A 23702-nucleotide genomic window follows, 5' to 3' on the forward strand; every position below is an offset into this window, starting at 1 on the left:
ACGTTTGTCTCGTTTCCTTCTTTGGAAAATTTTCAAAAGAGGAAACGAGACAAACGTATCGGCAAACTTCAGATTTATTCGAAGCCTAGGGTTTTGCCCATCACTTGGTGGAGGATACACTGCCCAAGAGAATTCTCTGCGTACCGTCTTCGCAAGTGGAAGTGGATCTTCGATGTGGAATTTTCGTATTTGGAATTTTTATCGTAACGTATAAATTTGTTAGTGGTACCAAGCAACATGCTTCTAAGAGGGGAAATAGGTTCAGGACCCCAAATCGTACATATCGGATGAAATTTGTAGCAAAATCCTTTCATGAACAATATGTAAAGTATGCTTAACGTACGTATGATGTATAATGCGCGTGCAAATGTGTGTTTCAAATGGTAATATATTGGTAAATGTTTATTATTTATTCTTATTAGTCACGTTCCCTGATTACAACGTATGAATGCACATTCCATATTATGTGAAATTTATGTTAAATTAATTAATAAATAATCCTTTTTCGTAATTTTAGCGTAACATTTAATTTATAATTGCATTATATAGAAATAAACGTAGCCATTAATTTCTCTAAAATATGTGAAAAATAATTTCTATAAAACACTATGAAACGTTTGCGAAAGAATGCTTGCTGTATACTTCGATTAATAATATTTTTCATTTTCCTTTTTCGTTTTTCTTCGAGGAACATAAAAGAATCGTGGACGAGATCGAAAGATTCTTGGGATCTATAGATCCGATTTGACGCAACACACCTTCCGTTTCGCACGCATTAATCAAGCAACGTGCAATAATGCATTCAAGCCGTCGCTGGACCGCCAGGTTCCATAGATCACGTTAATGCTGTCGCTACGGTGGCTCGTAGATCATGTCGATCCTCCTACGCGGCGATCGGCTCGATAAGAAATCTTACCGAGGGAAATAGACGGTCGAAATACAGTTGCCTTCTGCGGTCACGAAGGTTCTAATGCAAAATGTTGCGAGCATTCATCAACTCTTTAGGAATTGCAATTCATGCTCGCGTTTACTCTTAACCGGTTCAAAAATAGTCACGTGTACGTTCACGTTAGCTATTTTAAACATAACTCGAAAGTTCTTTTCCCCTTGTCCTTATTCTCAGACTAAATCTTCTTGATGAGGAGATCTTTTAATTTTATTAGGCGATAGATTTTATAGGTGATATATTTTATTATAATTGTTAGTCTAATAATATATTCTCAATAATACTGCAGAAATGGGAGAATCTGTAAGATATTTCTAATCCTTTTTCAATTGATTATCTGAAATTGGTTATTAATTACTAGTAGTACAATTATATCTGACTGTCAAGGTTTATAATTTTCGTAATAGGTTGGCATGTTTTTAAGACTTCGGTATCTCATCTCGGGCTCTTTATATGATTTTTACTATAATTTCGATATCCAAGTTGATATGCAGTCTATTTGTTCAGTATTTGCTATCAGGGAGAATGATATGATCCAGGGTCGATTTAATGTTCTATGAATCACATGTTGAATCACTGCGTGGTCAATCCTAATTCGCGAGAGTGCAACCCAGTTCTGTCTATTCTGTCGTAGAACTGGTCTCTAGCTACCAGTAGGCGTGGAGGAGGAGTAGATTTTCGATCATCAATTCACTCACGCTTCGCCGTCAATCTTTTAAGAGAAACTTGAAGATTTATCAATCAAAGTTGATTTTAGAGTATTCCTTGAACATGTAGCAATTTCTTTACACGTGTATCGTCTTGTTTAATGCTATCGTCAATAATGTTTACATTATGGTAATAACCTTCTTCTTTTTTTTTTCTCTTTTTCTATTACACATTAGGGAATAATATCTACATCGTTTAAAGTATTTTTAATTGATCGAATAGTACTTCTAGTGTCCCAAAAAATATGCTGTATTTTTAGTTTGCAAGTTTTTGACAATATCGCGACGATTAGCTGATAATTTTGAAAGTGTAATTTTGAAATAAAAATTTTGAAATAAAAAGTTACAAAAGTTGAGTTAATTATTAACTTACTTTCAATTTCTCTTTCTAATTAAAATTAAATTTATAATCAATTCGTTAAAGATATTTTAACAACTTCTGAAAAGAACTGCAATGACAATCGTAAATATTTAAAAATACACTTATATTGCGATACTTATCCGATCCAGAAGGACTACTTTATCTAAATCAAGATACGACATTTCCAAAAGAGAAGCAGAATTAACTAACTTTTATCGTCATCTAAAGCACCAACGTAGCAACGTATTATATTTCTCTGCGTAAAAATGCAAAATTGTGAAGCTCCGATTGTCGGTATCAAGTATATTTATTTCTCTTCCTTTTTTTGATGGTTGAAGCTCACCGTTCGGACGCAACCGGTGTTTGGATAGTTTTTAACTTGTTTGATCAGTAGTTGGGTTCTGTCGGCAGATCTGTTTTCGTTTTACTTAAAACATTCGCGGCGGTCCGATTTAAGTCCTTGAAGACAAATTGCACGGAGGTGATTAGTAAAAACAGATCTTTTAACTCTCGAGGGAGCACTGGCGTCTGGTGTCTGACTGGAAATAGACGGTTTCACTGTCTGACCAACGCGCGTGCTTGAGCAAATAAAAGTCGAAGTATCGATATTCCGCATAAACCGAGTGGTTGATCAACTTGACGCAATGTAATACACGTGTATCGTATGTTAACGCATTTACCACGGTTGGTTTACATTCGGAAAGTATTAGAATTTTAGTCATTTTCGGAGAAGCGATGCAATGTTGGAAAAAATTAATGGAATTGAAAAGGAACTTGAAATTATGTGCTTTGTTGAATCAAATTCAACGGTTGCTAGGTGAAGAATTATTATTAAATTAACGACGTCTTTCTAAGTATTCTCGACTATAATATAAACAAATAAATATAATTAAAGGATGTATTTCCAAGTATTTTATTGATAGACGTTTCGACCGTTATCATTTATGGCTTTTCCCCATACATACTCTTGGCTAGTTGAAATTGTTAATCGAAGTATAATCGTGAATTATCGTTATACGTACTTGATAGTCGTACAGTGGAATCTTCTATTCAGGGTTGAACACCAGATGCCTGGTTTACGAGTGTTCTTGTAATACTTGAAAAATTATACTGGGCTCACGATGGCTCAGGCATAAATTTTTATTAGTCGGTATAAAAATTGCGTACGTGTCCAGATATAATATTTTCCGAATTCGAAATTATTTAAACGAATTTCTATGTTTTTAGTGTAATTGTAAATATCTATTTATAGGGAAGAAGGTATCATTGGGATCATATTTAAATAATTTTGTATTACTCTATATAATAGTACTCGTTATTGCTGTTATTATTATATTACATTACAGTTATGTTTCTTTTTGTAATAAAATAGAAGCTTGAATTATAGTAAACATCCCAACAAAAGATTATTCTCGAAGAGTCAATCGAGCCCTTTTGACATATATTAAATTTTTGTCGCACGTAACGAGGATAATATCCGAAGTTAAAATTGTTATTTGCGTATTTACGTTAGCGAATGGTTAACCAGGTTTTGGAGTGTGTATCGGTTTGTATGGCAACTCGGAGAAAGCCAGAAGATACGATCGACGTCGGTAAAAAGCGATTGATTAGTGGGTGGGTAGTAAAGGAGAAAAGGTGTACGCGTTAAAATTACCATCGAATTATCTTCCAGTTAACTACGAGCACATTTTATGAGTCTGTTGTACTCCCAAAGAGGCCGATGCTCGTTTACCGTGCGAGCTTCTCGCGTTTCGGTGCATTGTGTACGCCCACGCTCTAACTCTCGTTTACGTAATTTTCCGGCTACCTCTTCGTTCCTTGAAACAAAATAATAGCCTCTTAAACACGGTGCTGAAATCATTCTAAAACAGTATGTTGAAAAAATTTCTTCTGTTGGTACTTCTATCGTTAACAATAGAATGGTAGATCGGCTCGTGAAAGAATGATCCATTCTTTTCTCCTTAAATAATATTTCTTATCTGTCAATATTTCATTTATTTAATCTGTAAAAAGAGAAAATATAACATCGAGAATCACCTGCCATTTATATTACTTGATCAAAATAGATTCGTTATAAGCTCTATTAATTCTTCATGGAACGAGGAATTAAAGATCGAAACTTTTAGTATATATTCATTCGATATAAATATAATTCTCGAGTCTATTTCATGATAATTAGAATTTGCATTTTTTTTTTTGGAATAAGTTCAGTTTCAATGTTCCCTTGTTGTTACAGAGATCAACGCATCCTAGTGGTCGAAACTTTACTATTAATACATAATTAGTCGTACGTTCCTTTTATTGTTCAATACAATAAACAAACAGTTGATTTCTCTATTCAGACTTCTAGTTATTATTACATTGAAATTTATTTGAAACAAAGTATTCATCTTACGTTTTGATCAATGAGCTACCTAAATCTCATTTTCGATTTCAGTGAATAAAAGTACTGATATAATCGGAAGATTGAATTGTAGACGTCACGAAGTCTTGAATACGTGAAGATTTGCAAAGAACAATATTTGAATTTCCAAGAGGGTATCAGGAAGAACTCGCGCAGGAGAATTTAGGTCAAGCAGGCACGAGTGTTGGACCACTGATAAATAAACGTAGTTAAGCGTGTTCCAGATATTTTAAGAAACGTATACAGTCGAGGTCTGTTTCAATTCACCGTAATACTAATCGCACCGTAGAATTTACAAAAGGAGTCAAGTGTTTAACTTAAAAATTCTGAAGTATTATTTTAGGATTAAACTCAATTTACGTCATTTTAATGTATCCAATTAATAATTAATCCAACTTCTTGTTTCTACTATAAAGATGTATACAGTGGTGTGAATTACAGATTTAATGGAAAATGATAATTATTTTAATGAAAGCAAAAGTCCAAATCCATGAAAATAATTATTATTATTTGTTCACATACTTCACTGTACATTCAACACGATTACAGGAGTATATAATAATAATAGAATCGTGATTAAACAACTTTAATTAAGTTTATTGAGACTTGTTTTTACTATAATGACTTAAGTACACAACCTAAAGATATACATATATATATACATAAATACATTATATATTATACATATATAATATATAAAAATTTCTTTCTATAATTGATATGTAATAGATAAATTGTAAATTTGGAAATGTTTTTTAATCGAGATGTAATATATATGTATATATGTATATATATGTAATATATATATATAATATACATTATATATATTATATATATATAATATACATTATATATATTATATATATATTATATACATTATATATATGTATGTATATATACTACCATACAAATTATTTCCATTAAATATTAAATTCACTTCAGTTTTTCTTTACATCTCGATTAAAAAATCATTTCCAAATTTACAATTTATCTATTACATATCAATTATAGAAAGAAATTTTTTCCATTTTAAGAAAACCTGCCATTTCAGTAATTTTGGATATTTGCATTGCTTCGATGGACCCAAGGTAACGTTTAAAACATTTTCATAGAAACTGATTTACTAAATGTGACTGATTGAAATAACGATATTAAAAACCCTTACGCCACCAAGGCCCACGACGTTCTTTCATATGATATCATTATTACCAAGTTTCACGTTTGATATTCCACTTTCAAGTTTTAATGGTTCGTAATAAAATCGTTGAGTGTTTGAAGCAATCTCCATCGGCGCAAGATCGCCAGAACGCTATAAACGTGCACAGGTGAAACTTTTCCAATTTAGTCACGCTGATTGGGGCCGATCAACGTGAATTACAGATGGAACGTTCGCTTAATTGTTCGTGTTATTTACGACGAAGGTATTTCGTTGCGCAAACACGCGCAAGCTGCCATCGTTGATTAATTTCATCGAAGACGACTCGACGTTATTGTAACGCGAAGCGAGGATTAGGCCTTGCACTCCGCGCGTTCCCGCGATTTCTACTCATGCACTCTCGGCACAATTAGCCCAACGGCATTAATTAAGATCGTCCAGCGAAATTCCATAAGTGATTTACCACAATTTTGTTTCATACTGTCGTCGTTAATAAACAATTAGTAGCATCACGAGGTCAAACCGCTCGTTTTTGTTACCATGTGCAAATAGGGAACGTCCACATGAATCGCAATCACTCTTCATGATGTAGAAATGTACAGTAGCGTACAAAAGTACTGGTCGAGCACAGAACTTTGCACGCGTTTGATAAAATTAAAAATGAAATAAAGACGTAGCAGAAACCCTCTTTATGTCAGATCCGTCACTCGAGCTATCGATTTCGAAGCAATTATCCCAGTCAATTCAAATAATGGAAAAATGGGGGAGTTTATGGCCTAACGCTTATCTTTATTACAAAGTATAATACCAGCGACTTCCGGCTTATTAGCAAACTCGCCGTTGAACGGCAACGAGGTATTTCAAATTGAAAATAGCGCCGAGGCTCGCGGCTCCTTCGCTAGCTGACACTTCGAGCCGTTTAATGACGTTCCCAGGATCGGTGCCCATAACAACCGGCAATTTATCGTCTAATAAATCGAAGACTGGTTGACCGTCAACGGCTGGACCGCTCCTGTCCATCCAAATTGCTGATTAGTCGCGGTCGAGGATTTAACTCCTCCTCTTAATTCGCTATGTAAAGATCGTAAATGAGTTCTGCCATCGTCATTATCGAACATGTCATTGCCTTCGTTTCACCAGAATTGCTCTATGTTGTCTTTGATAAGAATACTGTCGCGCGAGTTGTTGACTCCAAGCAGTATGCTTAAACCGCTCTTTTATAGGGCATGCGATTAAAAGTAGCAAAGTCTGGATCGAAATCTCGGTTACTACCGATTCTATCGGAAATTTATATAGAACGATCAAGTTTCTGAATTTTATTCTCAACAAGTTTTATAATATACGTTTTTATTGTACGGACAACGATGAGAGAGATACCGTGCGCTGGTTTATGGTTGGTGCATCGTACGTTGTATGAGATGGGGGACATGAAACAGGACTTCTAGGCAACTTGCTCATTTTTAAAGATAAAACAGAATGATTGCAGTAGAAGTTGTTTCATTTCTCGAGAGACGGAATGCGACGACAATAGTGTAGCGAGTCTTTTTTAAATTATTTGTTAAGCTTTGATCGAATGATTGCATAAATGATATGCAATGATATCAATATAGTTCTTCTATACAGGGTGTCCCAAAACTCGGGGAGGAGCCGGAAATGGGGGGTAGCTGAGACGATTCTGAACAACAATTTCCTTTGCAAAAATGTCGGATGGGGCTTCGTTAAGGAGATATTAAGCGAAAACCCCGACCAATCAGAGCGCGCGTAGACCGTGGGAGCGGCCGCGGTAGTGAAGGCTACGCGCTAGGTGGCCGCGCTCATTGGCTACCGCGAGCGCTGCATCGGCATCCTCGCGCTCTGATTGGTCGGGGTTTTCGCTTAATATCTCCTTAACGAAGCCCCATCCGACATTTTTGCAAAGGAAATTGTTGTTCAGAATCGTCTCAGCTACCCCCCATTTCCGGCTCCTCCCCGAGTTTTGGGACACCCTGTATTATAATTTTGTATACTGTATGTACAATACCTAAACCAGAGGTGAAAATGTATCGTAGAAGTCTCTACGAAAAATAAGTCACGGAGATTCACGCTTATTCACGCGTACACACTTTTTTTTTATCAATTTGCTTGTTACGCCATCCAAATAGCCCATCAAACGATCGAATTTTAAAGAAAAGAAAGTGTGTGGGCGTTATCAAGACATAAAGATGCAGTATCGACTCGCATCCATTTGGCATTAATTTTGTCTTAAAGTATAAATAATTATCTACAAAATGCCAACAAATATTGTCTCGAAACAATAACAATTGACGGAGTTATTAACGTTTGAAAAATGGCAAAATTTTGTTGTGATCATTTTGTTGGATAGTAAATTATACTTGTTCATTACGGTGTCTATTCCTGTAGATATCAACGTAGCGCCATACAATATAAATCCACTGCAAATAATCAATGTACTCTCTCTCTCTCTCTTTCTCTCTCTCGGATATTCAACAAGCGCTCTTATCTCTATTATCAGGAAGTTTCGTTAGCGATTTAACACAGCGAACTGTAATTGAACTGTAAAGTTAATAAAGGACCTGACGTTCAATAATCGGTTTAAAGGATGACCGATATTAGTCACGATTACACGGCGTCAGTCAGCTTCCAGTTGATCCTCGAGCTTTGTAACGAGAGTAATTATTTATTTATCTGCAACTGCCAGCGTGAATGCCGTGTAGGATTAGAGACGCAAGATCATTATTTATGCTTTTGCTACGGTACGCACGAGCCAAGCTGGCAGTCACGGCTGCCTGAATTGATCATATGTCACTTGCCCGCTATATTCCCAGTAACGAACCCTAACTTCTTCCTGAAGGATAATTGAGATTTCTCTGTAATAGTCCCTCCAACATTATTTCCTTTTCCAAGCAAGTACATAAAGCAGATATTTTAACCAAAGCGTTACAGAAAAATAAGCATCAAAATTGTCTATCAATGTTAAATATAAAATAAATAGCCAGATGTGTGACTTCGTGAGTACGTGTGAATGCGAAACAGTATTTGCGATTGTTGCGTATGTAGATAGAGGGAGTGTTGGCAATAGGATCTTCCTACGCTACAATACGTTGGTAGCATTGCTCCCTCTGGCGACAGGTTTGTCTTTTGTTTTATGCGTTACGTTGCATACGCGCTTCGCGTCGCGTCCGTTTTTCTATACGTAATATTAGTATGTAATTCAACCTTTCTTAATAAACCACACGCGTAAAACTAAATATGCGTAAACTCTGACAATTGTTAACTAAACGAAGAAACGATTACATTCGCAGTAGTAATAAATATTTTCTGCGTGCGAGTCTAGTTTGATCAGTAACGATGTATACTACTTGTCAACTGCGCATTTCTTTCGCCAGAATGTTTGCAGAGAAATCGAAGTATATACCGTCTAATAATTTCTACATAAAATTAAAAATACTTCAGAAATATTTCTAGTGATTCTTCATGTGATTAACCCTTTAGCCAATAACGTGTGAAACATGTGATAAGAACGTGCAAAAGGTATACCTGCTTATGCGATCGCTCAGTAAATCATAGGACAAGGTTGAAAGATATATTCTGATTATTATAATTGTTTGTTGTTTGATTCAGGACAAGTCTTAATGTCTATTAACCAGTAACTACTCCACATAAAAAGATAAGCAGGAAATATTTATTTTCTCATATTTCCTACTCTATCTTATTCATAAATTCTATGAAAAAAAAAATAATCATTTCAAAATTGAATAGGTAGCTTTGAAAATCGATTAGATGTTACGTTTCATATATTAAAGGTTCTGCATTGAAACTATGCGGAACTATGAAACTGCGCGGACAGCGGTAGATGCTTTTTCTAAAAATGTTCAAAATCATTACTAACCAATAAGTAACTAGTTTGTGATTTCGATCACCAATCAATTACGTTTCGATTGAGTAGCTTCGTGTATGGACGACCTAATAGTTTCCGAAATATTGGACCACATAAGTTTCGTCCCGCTAGATCACTGAAATATCACACTGTGCGTCCTCTTCTTTATTCGCTGTTCTTTTCAAGCTGTGTAACGGGACATATTTATTCTGTTACTAACCACCCATTTCATCGCCTCGCAGCATTTTTCACCATATAACGGGACATGAATTTCGGCTGTTCGAAAATAAAAAGATTTTCAATCTGAAAAAAAAAAACATTTTAATAAAACGTATCGCACGTTCAACAGAATAAAGGGTGTTCGGTATTCGCCCGGGGAATATAAAAATACCACTCGTAAAATAATATTTTACGCGGCTATAAACTTTTATTCAACAAGCTTAGCTCACTTTTCATCGGACGTTGAATTTATACTTTCAATTCCCTCGGAATGTGTTTATGCGCGTTAACAATCCGACCACAGGGAAAGGCATTCGAGACATATCCGATTAACGCGAGCATTGCCATGTTTACGACGCGTTACTCCTTAATTTATGTTTACACGGAGTAGTAATAATTAGCCGTAGAACTAATTTCCACGAGGTGTCCATTAATAACGTTTAGCGTATTATTAAACGGCATGAGCTTCCCTAGGGACCCGGTGCGCCATAAGTTATTCAAATTGAGAGTCGTACAAGGAAGACGATGTTAGCTGTTCCCGCGTCTAACGATAGTGCCGCTTGTTAAACTAATAAATTAACCGGTCGACCGCGACGTAGCGGGACAAGGCATGTTGTAATTGCGAAAATGTCGCCTCGCGTTCTGCGCGAGGCTTCACGCTTCGGGGAGTCATTCGATGTTTTGCATCCAGTTAACGTTTATTAGTGAAATGACGATAATGTAAGTCTGATGCACAATCGTGTATTTCATTTAACGACGTATTCATCCGGCATATTCATCATGTCTCAAAGAAAGTATAAGGAATAGTAACAATAATAGTATCAATTGATTAGTTAGTAACTCAAAATGCGAATGTCATAATGCAATCCAAGAATTAAATCATATTATTTGGCAGTGCTGCCAATACATTTAATATAATTATTGTTACACGGTGAAAAACAAAATAGTACAGAGAAGATATTATCAGTAATAATATCTTTACTATATTTACTATATTCTGACATTTTTATTCTAGTGAATTGTGTTTTCTAATTAAATTTTATAAATTATGTAACTAATGAATTATGTTTTGCTGCATTTTCCATAGCAAATATCATATTTGTATGAGCGCTGTATCCGTGGAGGATGATTATGTAAATATTTCTGAATTAATTATAATAGATTGCATTTGTGCATAAATTGTTAGGTTATTACGTTTAATCAAGTGTCGCGGGACAGTATTACTTGAATGTTGATCCCAGTAACTTTAGATTGATTCTAACTGCATAGCACCTGCTCGCGATTTATGACTGCGTCGTAAATATTCCTCATTGAATTCTATTTTTCTTGTCGCGGGACAGCAGTCGTGAAAGTGTCAACAAAGGCTTACATCGTTTGAATACAATGTCATATTCGTCACGACGACATTGTTAATTGCAAAATCCGCACGATCGCGCATCAGCAACCACTGGCCGTGCATGACTAGAATCCAGAGAGGACAGATATCGATCACGATATTATGCAAATCTTTACAATCAGTATCTAGGCACGTTCCCATTCATAGCTCTAGCGAGAAAGAAATAGTCTTCTATAAGCTCGTGGCTTAAAAGTATCGAATGTTTAAATTTAAATGCACTTTACTGGCAAGTAGTAGTTATGTTTGCACTTTGGTACAGTACAAACTTAACACATTCTCAACTTACGCAAATTATCTTGTGCATAATAATAACAATTTATTTTGTTTTAATTTGCAGGATGTCGATGCAACCCTATTGGATCGATTACTACTGCCTGCGACATAGTGACAGGGCAGTGCCAATGTAAATTTCGCGTTACTGGCAGACAGTGCAACCAATGTATGGTAAGTAAACTAATTTAATGGAAAATTCTAATATTACATTGTTTATATATTGTTATTTTGCTTTACTTGTTTTATTCGCCCCTTCTCTATTACAGGTAACAATAAAGTACATTAACGTAGATAAAATACAATACAACACAGTCATAATTATTTGTTTTAGGAGCAACACCAAACATTTTATGTAAAAGAAAATAATATAATAATAGTCTTGAAAAAGCATTCAAAGGTATACCGCATGATATAGCAAAATTGACAGTAAAGTTACGCCTTTAATAACAACTATTATTATTCAAAACTATAAATCTGAGACAGCTTTTTATTTAATATGTTCTATTGATTAAATTACATTAGTTATTGTTACAAGATTAACAAAATCTTATGAATAGAGATAAAATAACTGAGTAAGCGATCAAAGAAGAACATAGTGTTTTAAAAATGTACTTGTAATATAAACTGCAGTAGTTATTCGCGATTTATCTGATTTTAAATATGTACACCGACAATGTATTATAAAAGCTAAGTTATGTCGTTTACAATTTGCGTTCTACGATTATTATTAAAATATGCGGTATTATTGAAATGAATCTAATTTTTGTACTAATCGCAAAATAATTTAATGCCAATGAACCGTTTACCTTTTTTCTTTCTTAAGACTGGCTTCTGGGGTTTGGCAACAGGAGCAGGATGTGCTCCTTGCGAATGCGATCCTATAGGATCGCATAACTCTTCTTGCCACGACGATACAGGACAATGTTATTGTAAACCAGGAATCGGTGGTACACGTTGCGAAACCTGTTTGCCTGGATATTATGGATTTTCTTCGAACGGGTGTCAAGGTGAACAATTAAAATATACTGTAGTTAAATGAAATTCATTTTGTATTTTCGGTTCATACAAAAATAACGATTTACTGTATATATTCCGAATATTTTTGGGAATCCCGCACACCCCTAATTATAACATCCAACAAAAACCACTACAAACAACAATTCCATTTGCAAAATCTGTTTTTCTTTTTTCCTGCAGTTTGCGACCCATGCGTGCGACCAGGTCATATTTGCGATCCTGACACCGGTCGTTGCGTGTGTCCAATCATGACGTTCGGCGAGCACTGCGACAGATGCAGACCAGGTTCCTGGGACCTGGTACCAGGAATCGGTTGCAGAGCCTGTGACTGCACTCTAGGCTCTACGAGGCCCCAATGCGATCATCAGGGACAGTGTCCCTGCAGAATAGGCTACGATGGGCTTAGGTGTGAAAAATGCGCGAAGGGTTACTACGGTTATCCGAGATGTCGACCTTGTAGCTGTAATTTCGCAGGTACCTTACAATGCAACGACGAGGTCTGCGATTGCAACGAGGAAGGACAATGCCCTTGCAAGGTAGCCACCGATATTTCACATAAATATAATATCAGGTTGTCCAGAAAGTTCGTGCCAATTTCTAAGATACATTCAAAAACACGTTTGCATTTTAATATACATATGGGTGACAGTGTTTTTCACTCAAGAACTAGAAAGATTAATTCTGAAAGTTAGACGTCACAGGAAATTAATCTAAATGAAATTCATGAATTTTGATGTAGTTACAAAACTAAATACCACGATAAATGTTTCATTATCTAGACTCCGATAGTCTAAATAATATTTAAGAATATTCAGAAATTTTCAAGAATATTCGTTTGGCAGTCAACGTGTTGTTAAACATGGCTGGGGTCATTGGGACCTCGGAGGGTTAAGAAACACCCTGTATAAACACAGTGCTACAGTTTCGAATGATTAGTGCTCCTATATCTATGAACTGCTAAATTGTCGTGTATTTTTTTATTTAGGAGCATGTATTTGGAAGGCAATGCAACAAGTGCAAAGAAGGTACCTTCGGTCTCGCTGTAGACAATCCAAAGGGATGCACCGAGTGTTTCTGTTTTGGAAGGACAGCTTCTTGTCAGCAGGCTGATCTTAGTTGGGGACATCGTCGGCTGGCACGACCTCGAATACTTTACGTTAACGACACCAGTAACGATATAATAGTTAGTATTATTTTTCGTATAAAGTATTCAATATTTTAAGAGCAATTACCAATAACTTAAAGATACGATTTACAATGAAATTCTTACGTAATTAATGTCACATCGTTATTTTCATAAAAGGACAAGGTAGCCATAGTCCATTTCAAACTCAAGTATGAGACTTTCTTCCTATCGTTATACGTCTGTTTCAGCATTGGTATCGGAATTTGGAAATATGTTTTATAAAATACAAAGCCATATGTAGATACACAAAAATATGTGGAAAATACTATCAAACGATAGTACTATGATATTAGAAATGCAAGAAAAGGTATAGATAGTGCTCTTTCCGTTTACAGGTTTCCAAGTTTAGGTCTCAAATTTTTTTATCGTCTATTAATGGTGGTTTGAATGTAACGAATGGCCTCTCAACGATTCCTGACATCGAAGGTGACGTGACAATACCTTCCAACTTATATTACAATTATCCACTTTACTGGATGCTGCCCGAACCTTTCCTCGGTGACAAGGTAACTAGACGCACTTAAACAGGGAACCAATCTTTCGTATGCGTTCGTGTCACCTGAGTTTTATATCACACTTAACACGTTGAACGCCACGGCACCCATATAAGGGTGACAGGGCTTTTCACCAAGGAACTTCAGTAATTAATTTTAAGAGCTAAGTATTAATGAAAATAAGTCTGAATAGAATTCGTAAGTTTTGATGATAATACAAAAATAAGTGATACGACAAATGTTAGATTATCTAGTTTATAACTGTCTCGAGAGAAAATTTTAACCTTGTAGACATTTCCATCTGAATCAATCTGGCAGTCAACGTGTTAAAGAATAAGTATTTAGTGAAAAAGTAACATCGCGTAACTTATAATTCAAGGTCGTTTCCTACGGAGGATTTCTAAGATTTAAAACTTGGACAGAGGGTGGAATACCTCTAAGGTCAACTATGCAATATCCGGTCGTGCAACTGCAAGGAAACAAGATCGTCTTGGAATACTATTTGCCTTTACCTATGACTAACAATCGTTACGACATCAGGTACACCACGTAAATCTTTGAATCGAGTTCTCCAAATTCTGGCAACAATTTAATATGAAATTCTTGACGATAACAACCACTGTAAAGCGACGATAGTGTATTTTCACTTTACATTACAGATTTCACGAGTCTTTGTGGCAGCTACAAAACAGGCCGGATTACAAAGTCACGAGAGAAGTTCTTATGGTTGCATTGCAAAACGTGCAGCATATTCTCGTGAAAGCTTCCGATAATGCAGAATTCACGAAAACAACGTACGTGAAATTTCGCTTGCTCGTTGGCTTCCAATGAAATTCTTTTTTTCCTTCATTGTGTAAAAATACAATTCCATCTTTTCACTAATACAGTCAAGGGATTTGATCAAATCATATTATTTCATCTTTTCACTAAAACAGTTAAGGGATTTGATCAAATCACTTACTTTCTTTAGGGAAATGACCTCACAGAGTTATTATTTTAACATCTCCCGTGAATTGATCATCTACCTTAGGGATTTGATCAAATCTCTATTTTTATCATTTCCCTCCGACATATAAACATATATATTCCCGACCGACCTCCAAACATCCCGGCGTTTAATGGGCCCCATGCACGATACGATCTGTCATACGACTAAACGCTTCCACACGAGAACCTTCGACAGTATGAATTGGATATTCCATTGTCTTGTGGCGGTTGGTCGTACAACGTGTCGTATATAGGGTGATCCGCTCACTAGTAGACTCAATGGACAACCACAACAATAGTTGACCGTCATAAAGTCTACAATGTGTCCATTGTGTCTACTAACGAGCGGATCACCTGTATTTGCTGGTAGGGATCTTATGAGGTCTTAAAATCGGTGGAAAATCGACCTTTAAAACTTAAGCTGACCGCAATTAGTAATCCGACACCTTTTTAGACAAGGATAAAGCTAGACTTTTCGTTCAAGACCGTACGATATTAGAATTAGAACAAAATAAAATGCTACAATAATTTGAATAGTTAGAATTCAGTCGTATCGAAACAGTGACTACAAATATTTATAATTTATGTCTTGTTGGCCCACTTCCTCGAATGTGATTACACAATTTATATTACACAGTTTATATTATATTATACATCTTCAATTACATCATAATCACCATAAATTTCAGTTTACTTGAAGCTTCTATAGACGCAGCGGTCCTAACACCTACGCATACACCGTCCTTCGCGACGAGTATTGAGATTTGCAAATGTCCACCAGAATACAATAGTACATCGTGTCAAGATCCAAGTATAGGATACTACAGGTGGTACAAGAACACCACTGTTACGTCGACGATCATTATTGATCTTGTTGGACAAGCGAAACGCTGTCAGTGTAACGGAAGATCCGAGGTCTGCGATAGGGAAACAGGATATTGTTTGGTAAGCTTCTTTAATCGCTTCTTTACAGAAATTATTACTAACGATAAATATTAAAAATTAACTATCGAGCTACTGTCCCTCTCCATCCGATATCTTGCCTCTCTCATTTCCCCAGAACAAAAAGAAAAAATCATTATCCATATGTTTTACACGAGCATTTTGAATGAACAATTCCCGGTTCTTATTTGACAGAATATATGCAAAAAAGAAGTAACTCGTTACAATAAGATCTGAAATTTTTCTTGCAGAATTGCCGCGGAAATAGCGCAGGTCCGCAATGCGATGCCTGCGCAGATAGTTTCTACGGAGATCCAGAATTCGGTGGTTGCAAACCATGTCCTTGCCCGCGAACGGATAAAAGATTTTCAAACACATGCATGGTCCGTGCCGATGCTGAGCCAATATGTGTTTGTAAACCTGGTTTGTATTTTTAACATGTTATCGAGTGCTTCTCTATGAAAGGATCGGTACAATGTACGGAGCGTTTGGTTTAAAGCGAAATGATTAAATATCTGATAAAACTAGTAAAAATTATTTTTATTTAAGTTATTTATTACAATGTCAAACATTATATGAAGTAAATAATTTTGTTTTCTGAAATAGGAACAAGACTCAAACTCAGTCTACTAATATTGTTTAGATATGATGTTAATGATATAGAATTGAGATTATCGGGATTTCGGAAAACTTAAGAAACATAAGGTATGTTTATAATATTTTAAACAGTACATACTATGTCTATTCTTTCAGGTTACACTGGCAGAACATGTGAACGGTGTTCTTACGGTTATTATGGATTCCCGAATCTCCCAGATGGTAAATGTGTGCCATGCAATTGCAATCCTGCTGGTAGCCTAAACGATGAATGTGATACGGAAACAGGTCAATGCAAATGCAGAGCTGGCTCCACGGGACGAGATTGCTCTCAATGTACTGCGTATCGACACGTTTATATAAACAACGTTTGCACGTGTAAGTAAAAAACATAAAGAGATATTTATAATATAGAAGAAAAAAAATACTCTAAAATTTATACATTACGTTACTTTATAAATATAAAGCACAGATATTTCACTGAATAATGTTTTAAGTAATTTAATTTATTGATTCTAATTGGTTCCTGATTTGCTATTTTATTTGCTACGTTTCCATAGCATGCAATGACAATTGCACCGGTGTATTGCTTGATACCGTGGCGTTATTATCCCAAGAATTAGCAGATGGTACCAGTCACATAGCTGATGGTTACATTCCTCCACCATGGAAAGCTTTATCTTACATTGATTCCAACGTTACCACGTTTTTCGAAGAAATAGACCGTCAAAATAAATTGAAACAACGAATGGAAAACATCCCCTGGCATGAGTACAAGAAACTTCTGAAACACGCTGAAATGTTGCTTAGAACTGTACGTATTAATTAAAAATAGTATTATTACGTAAATAACATCAAACATTTACACTTGCATCGAATGCAATTTATTGCTGATTCTTCCATTACCGTTTATAGTTCGACTAAATATTCATTTACCGTTTTGTTTTCCAGGCAAATGAACAAGCAAAACAGGCAGATACTTTACAATCCAAAAGTAACGATTTGAAGAATAATTTATTTAGCGCGAAAATCGAAGTGGACAATTTAAGAAAACATATTGATGGTACTTGAATAAAATTTTTTTGAACAAAATGTTTAGAAAACATTTTATATATATATACACGATCTTATATCATTTCAGAAACAATTTTACGATTGAATCAATACAGCAACGACAACAAAAGAATAGAGATCAAGAAAGCATTGAAAATGGCCAAAATGATTTTAAACAGTTTGAAAGCTGTTAATCTAACGACAAAAACGATGGAAATAGAAAGCTTCCTCGAGTTAGTATTGTATTAATTTCGTTACATAACAGTTATTTAAAACTCGATTCACATATTTCCATAATCAATGACCCAATAGGAATCTTATTAGAGCATGAACAGTTAATAGAAAACTGATAAAAATGCAGTAAGCACTCTCCTCGTAGAAACAAGTGTTAAATTAATATGAAGTATTTAAAAAATATATTTACACAAATTTTCGCATTAAAATAGAAAATGCAAAATGATTATTTTATTTCATATTTTTGTAATTGCGTCGTTTAAAATATCTAATAAAGAATCATTTGAAATTTCTTTTAAAATAGGGACATCGGGGAATACACCGATTGGTTGAAATCATTGTATGATGCAACAGAACCCTTCGCAATTGCTCACGATGATGCGGAAGAATATTCTGTGAAACTAACTGATATGAGAAATGTAATTGAAGACGCCATGGACACATTGTTCGACTATGACAGTTTATACAACAATATCAACCAGACTTTCGTCGAGTCTAAAAATGATTGTAACGAGATTAATGCCCTGTGGAAGGAAGTCAACGAATCAATTATCACGGGCAAAAAGATGACAGACGAAACACAGGGTTTTGTAGTTGATATTCAAAATAATGTACAGGTATGGATTTTTAAAGTGACTTCAAAAATAAAGTCAATTAATAACAATTTTTATAGAAAACTAAAGATTAACTCTTGTTAACGACATTGAAAATTATTTTGCAATGTAACTGAAACATGTTTAACGATAGTTGTTTTCTACAGACATATGATATGTTAATTATAAATTTGTGTATTATATAAGAGAATAATATATTGTTACGTAATATACAACAACAGAGGTTTATTGTAAAATATTCGATTAGAAAAGAACTGTATTACATTTCAGGATCTCCCAGAATTGCAGAATAAATTGAACTATTGGTTTGATAAACTGAGTATGAAAGAAGAATTACTGTACAGATTAAATTACGAATATAATGACAAATATGTAGTGCCAGCGGTTCAGCATGCGAAGAATTTATCAAACTACGTTGATCAATATGTCAGGTAAAGAAATCATTAATCTGCATGAAATAAAACAGTTGTAATATTTATCTTTACCCTTGTATTTTTTTTTTGTTTATTGCATTATTACTCCATAGTCCATGGAACCATGAAGATAGGACATTTCTAAAATTGTTAATGTTTTATATCTTTAAATCTATTATATATATTAGTCCTGTAGCTTTAAATAAATCGTATAACAAGATTAATTATTTCGAAAATACTTTGATACAATGTATAGAATATTTAAAAATAATATTTTAAAGCATGCAGGACATTTAAAGTAAAGGGTTTTCCAAAAGGGGCCTTAGGATTAAATAATTTTTGAAGTTTTTAAAAGACAAATTCTAAAGCCCATTTTGAAAAACTTTTTGAAACAAGGAAAAAGTGAAATTGCATAAAATAAGAAGGCATTTCCAGTGAATAATCGTTATTTAACTTTGTATTAATACTTTCTATAATTGACGATAACTTGATAAAGTGCAACTTGGCGTTTCTGCCGAGCAGTCTGTTTTCTGAGACAAGGAGCATAGCAGCTAGCCCATTGAAAGCCAGTCAAGCGTACAAGAACATCGTCGATAACATTAACGCAGCAAATGTCACAGCAATGGCAGCTAAAGATATCACCGAGGACATATACAACAAGGTAAGGAAATGTCAATCGGAATATTTAAGTGCACAGAAGTCCAAATAAGCTTCACTGTACGGGATGTATACTGAAATATTTCCATTGGGGAAAAAGTAACTAAAGAATAATTTGATAAGGAAACGTGATAAATAGTAACAAAATGATTTTTATAAAGATCATCGTTGTTTTCAAGCGTTTTAAGTCCTTAATGTTTTATAACCGACCGAAATTATATTATAAAAGTATTCTCAAAAGAGATTTTAGGATCTAGTTTTTAGTAAAACACAGATGGTACGGAATATATTTGATTTTTTTTTATCAAACAACAAAATCTTGAAGACCCTTTTGAAAAACCCTTTATTAAACTTGTGAGGATTACAATGTTTTTGTTATTTTTTTTGAGCAAGCAATTATCCTAATGATTATTTCTGTTTATCATCAACGTCACTAATATCAATTCCGTTAATTATTTAAATAAAATTGATATTGTTTGCTGGGTTAATTACTTCTGAAACAGTGACATGTCCGCATTTATTTATTAGACATTTCCCAACGGTCCCAAATCGAAGTCGCTTTTAGACAACGCAGAAGAAATATCAATGGCGTCCTCCAAACAAATGGACAGCGCAAAAAAGCATAGAAAATTGGTGGAAAATGCAAATGACGAACTGGATATTCAAAAGAAAGCTGTGACTACTTTGAAAAATACTTTGAATTACACTGGAATCAGAGATAATAAGATCAATATGGAATTGCAAAACTTACAAGACGATAGCAAGAAGTGTAAGTTCTACTATACTATGATAACAGATTGCAATAAATAATTACAATAAATCGTACATGTGATAATCGAACGATCAAACGATGGAAGTTATTATTATTATATTCGTTTGTGTTTAGTACGTGAGGGTATTCAAAATGTATTAGAGGATAACGAAGAAGTATTGGAAAGCATGCAGGAAACGCAAAAGCTTATCAATGATTATACTGAAGGAATTGCTGACAGATTGAAACCAAAGATGTACGAACTGAAAGAAGAAGGCGATTCGAAGATTAGTCTAGCTAGTGAAAAATGTAAGATATATCTTATTTTTTTATTTCCATATAGCCAGTGGTGCATTCTGTTACATACAATTAATGCGTTGTTTTCTTGCTATAAAATCAAATTGTTTCAGTGACTGAAGCTCTGAGTAAGATAAAGGAAGCAGATGCAAAATTGATAAGCTTATCGAACGCTGCTATAAAAAGAAAAAATGTATTTGATAAGTGGAATGATACATTGGCTACAAAATTACAGAATCTCAAAGACAAAATCGCCGAGGCTAGAAACACGGCTGACGGGGTAATCGCAGTATTCTAATTATTTTCAAAGAATATATCATAATTGAACGTTTGGAAACGTTGACCATTTTCCATTTTCTTATGATTTAAATAAAATTTCAAGCAGAATTATTTCGTTAATTCGACAGATTCGCGTTTCAATGAAATCAGCCGATGGGAAAGAATGCATTCGCTCGTACAAACTATCCACGTTGCAGCCGACATCCACAAATACGATAGTGATGACTTTTGCACTTCCGAAAGGCAAGGAAGAGGGTTCCCTGTTTTACCTACCGAGTAGCATAAACGTAAGTATTATTACAAAATCTGTAACTGCTTAATTTTTTCAGTAAAAGTAACTTGACTTTTCTATGTACAGGATGATTTCATTGCGTTGGAGATTGTCAACAGAAGAGTGCGATTTGTTTGGAACGTTGGCGGGGACACAGGATTTCTTACTCATTCTGAAGTCATCGAAAGTGGTAACATTCGGGATGATAGATTCTGGTATCGCATCGAGGCAGAAAGGTATTCCATATAATCAATCAATATAATCATAAATAAATTTTTTATTCAAGTTTTTAAAGAGGTAGCCGAATAGCCGAATTTCTAGAATTTTTGTTGTTGTAAGTCTCGAACCGAAGAATCTAAACGTTATAGAATAGACACTCGATCAAAGATGCAATATTTATCTTCTTTATTATATCCACCAAGTCAATTATGTAACGATGTATTATGTTGACTTTCAGAATCCGCCATGTAGGTAAATTACTGGTACGAAAACAGTCGTCAACAATTGGAAGAAAAATTGAGACTTTGACGAATAAGACTGAATCAAAATACAGTCGTTTCGACATTACAACGTCGGATCGCGTGTGGATCGGAGGAATCCCCAAGGATTTGTCTCAACGAAGACGAATAGAATTAATCTCGACAAGCGGACTGCCAGGTTGCGTACACCGGGTTATTCTGGATGGGAAATCTATAGGTCTCTGGAATTTCATTACAACTGCGCCGGATATGGCGTGCATAGCATGCGTGGAAGGGTAACGATACTAAAACTTTCATTTAATTCACATAGATGTCAAAGCACTTGCTCAATTAAATGACCTAAATCATATGACAAACGAGAAAACAAACATGGTATCAATTCATTTCTAATTGTCTTTTGTATTACGTACACATTTTTCAAAAGTATTTAATGAATAGTCGATATGAAGAAGTCCTGTAATTGTCTTGCCAGAAATATTTCATATAAAATGTTTGTTTAAATTAATACATATTGCTTTCTTAGATCTTTTCTTCGATATTAAAAATACTACCTTATTAAACAGCATAAGGTTTGCATGATATTAAACAGCATATCATGCAAACCTTAGATAAAAGAACTAATTTCTCTCTCCCAGGTCTCGTTACAAATTTTAATAGTTACGCAACTGTTGTTACCGTGTAAAATTAGTGATTTGTAAACAAAAATTAGGACCTATTACGTTTTACATTTTTTTACATATATTTTACATGTGTTTATGCTTTAATATTCTAGGTTGGAAGATGCCAGGGATGACACAACTTACAGTTTCAATGGAGAAGGTTACGCAGTCAGAAACAGAGTATCTTCAGGGCCTTATAACAAATATATATTCGGCGTCTCAATGAATTTCCGGACCTACGACGAGAATGCTTTGTTATTTTTAGCCTTTAATCCACTTAATGTACGTAATACTTCTTGTACCATGTATGTCCAATAATTTAACACTGAAATTGTTTCAATAATTGTTACCAAAGATTACGGGAAAAACGTTACTAATTTTTGAGTGATTTTTAAAAGAAACGTTTGCCTTTTTTTCGAATGAAAATGCATTACGCATACGGGGATGCATACCCGGGTTCTCTGGGGAGATCTTTTGCCTTAAAAAATGATTAACATCAAACAGTACTGACTTTTTAGCACGTTCACTACTCTAACTAAAAAAGATGGATGTCCACTCACATATTCTGAATAATAATAAGCCCCCTTAGTTACTCATCAAGAGAGATCTCCGAACAGAACTACATTCGAATCGTTTAAAGTTCTCTTGTTTTTAATCCACATATAACGCTTTATGTTTCCCAAATCTCCTTCATCAATCAATATTCGCACCGCTTGGAAAATCTAATATTACCGTTTATTAGAAACATAAACAAGTTAAGTAACTAATTTAATAATTCAATTTCATTTTAATTTACAACAGAACCAGCATATCATGATATTTCTGCGAGAAGGAAAAGTGATCTTCCGGGTCGGTTACGGTGGCAATGTCAGTATCGAAATGTTCTCGAAGCAAAAGCACAATAACGGAAATTGGACGAAAGTGAATGCGTTTAGGCAGTATCACCTTGATAAGAACATTGAACAGTGCACATTGAGAGTTGGCGAAAAAGATGACACAACATTCGGTGCCCCTACACCTCAGCCCAAGAAGGAAGACTTTCCTGATCTCGCGCAAGCCAAATATTACATTGGTGGTGTACCACCAAGTTTTAGGGCGGAGAAATTAATGTTGCCATCTCAGGTGTCTTTCCTCGGTTGCATGTCTAATATTGTCATTCAAGAGGGTTATGATCCAATGGCAGAACAGTATTACGGGGTTGAGCCTAGTTGCGGGAATAAAGTAAGTAAATAGAGAACAATATTTTTTGTTACGAGTTTAACACTCAAATAAGTAACTTACACGGTGGAAAGTTCGGCACCTGACACGCGCCTAAAAATTTAAATTTAAAAAAAACATTAAGTTCATGGAGACCTAATCACAGTATTCTTTTACATTTTGGCCCAAAAGTGAGTATAAGGGTGAAAAAAACCACTTCAAAATAATTTTGATTA

At 34.8% G+C, this 23702-nt stretch overlaps 1 protein-coding gene across 4 annotated transcripts in view; it reads left to right on the forward strand.

The window, feature by feature from the left end:
* LOC128876682 (laminin subunit alpha-1-like) overlaps nt 1–23702 on the forward strand; it is a 68352-nt gene that overhangs the window by 39621 nt on the left and 5029 nt on the right. The window contains exons 1-25 of one of the 4 annotated variants that reach the window (XM_054123261.1): nt 10289–10390; nt 11404–11510; nt 12163–12346; nt 12537–12892; nt 13342–13539; nt 13878–14048; nt 14416–14576; nt 14696–14830; nt 15713–15968; nt 16217–16388; nt 16719–16940; nt 17123–17376; nt 17514–17625; nt 17704–17848; nt 18154–18466; nt 18734–18894; nt 19399–19537; nt 20062–20302; nt 20420–20593; nt 20695–20861; nt 20989–21147; nt 21219–21367; nt 21589–21885; nt 22383–22551; nt 23071–23490. In XM_054123261.1, the coding sequence (XP_053979236.1) occupies nt 11508–11510; nt 12163–12346; nt 12537–12892; nt 13342–13539; nt 13878–14048; nt 14416–14576; nt 14696–14830; nt 15713–15968; nt 16217–16388; nt 16719–16940; nt 17123–17376; nt 17514–17625; nt 17704–17848; nt 18154–18466; nt 18734–18894; nt 19399–19537; nt 20062–20302; nt 20420–20593; nt 20695–20861; nt 20989–21147; nt 21219–21367; nt 21589–21885; nt 22383–22551; nt 23071–23490 (4758 nt within the window). In that variant the 5' untranslated portion in view covers nt 10289–10390; nt 11404–11507. Of the gene's footprint in view, nt 1–10288; nt 10391–10893; nt 11293–11403; nt 11511–12162; nt 12347–12536; nt 12893–13341; nt 13540–13877; nt 14049–14415; nt 14577–14695; nt 14831–15712; nt 15969–16216; nt 16389–16718; nt 16941–17122; nt 17377–17513; nt 17626–17703; nt 17849–18153; nt 18467–18733; nt 18895–19398; nt 19538–20061; nt 20303–20419; nt 20594–20694; nt 20862–20988; nt 21148–21218; nt 21368–21588; nt 21886–22382; nt 22552–23070; nt 23491–23702 lie in introns of those variants that run through there. The other 3 variants (XM_054123245.1, XM_054123251.1, XM_054123236.1) reach the window with 3 other exon arrangements.

Source organism: Hylaeus volcanicus, chromosome 1 (assembly GCF_026283585.1).
Source record: "Hylaeus volcanicus isolate JK05 chromosome 1, UHH_iyHylVolc1.0_haploid, whole genome shotgun sequence".
In the NCBI taxonomy this organism is placed as follows: Eukaryota; Metazoa; Arthropoda; class Insecta; order Hymenoptera; family Colletidae; genus Hylaeus; species Hylaeus volcanicus.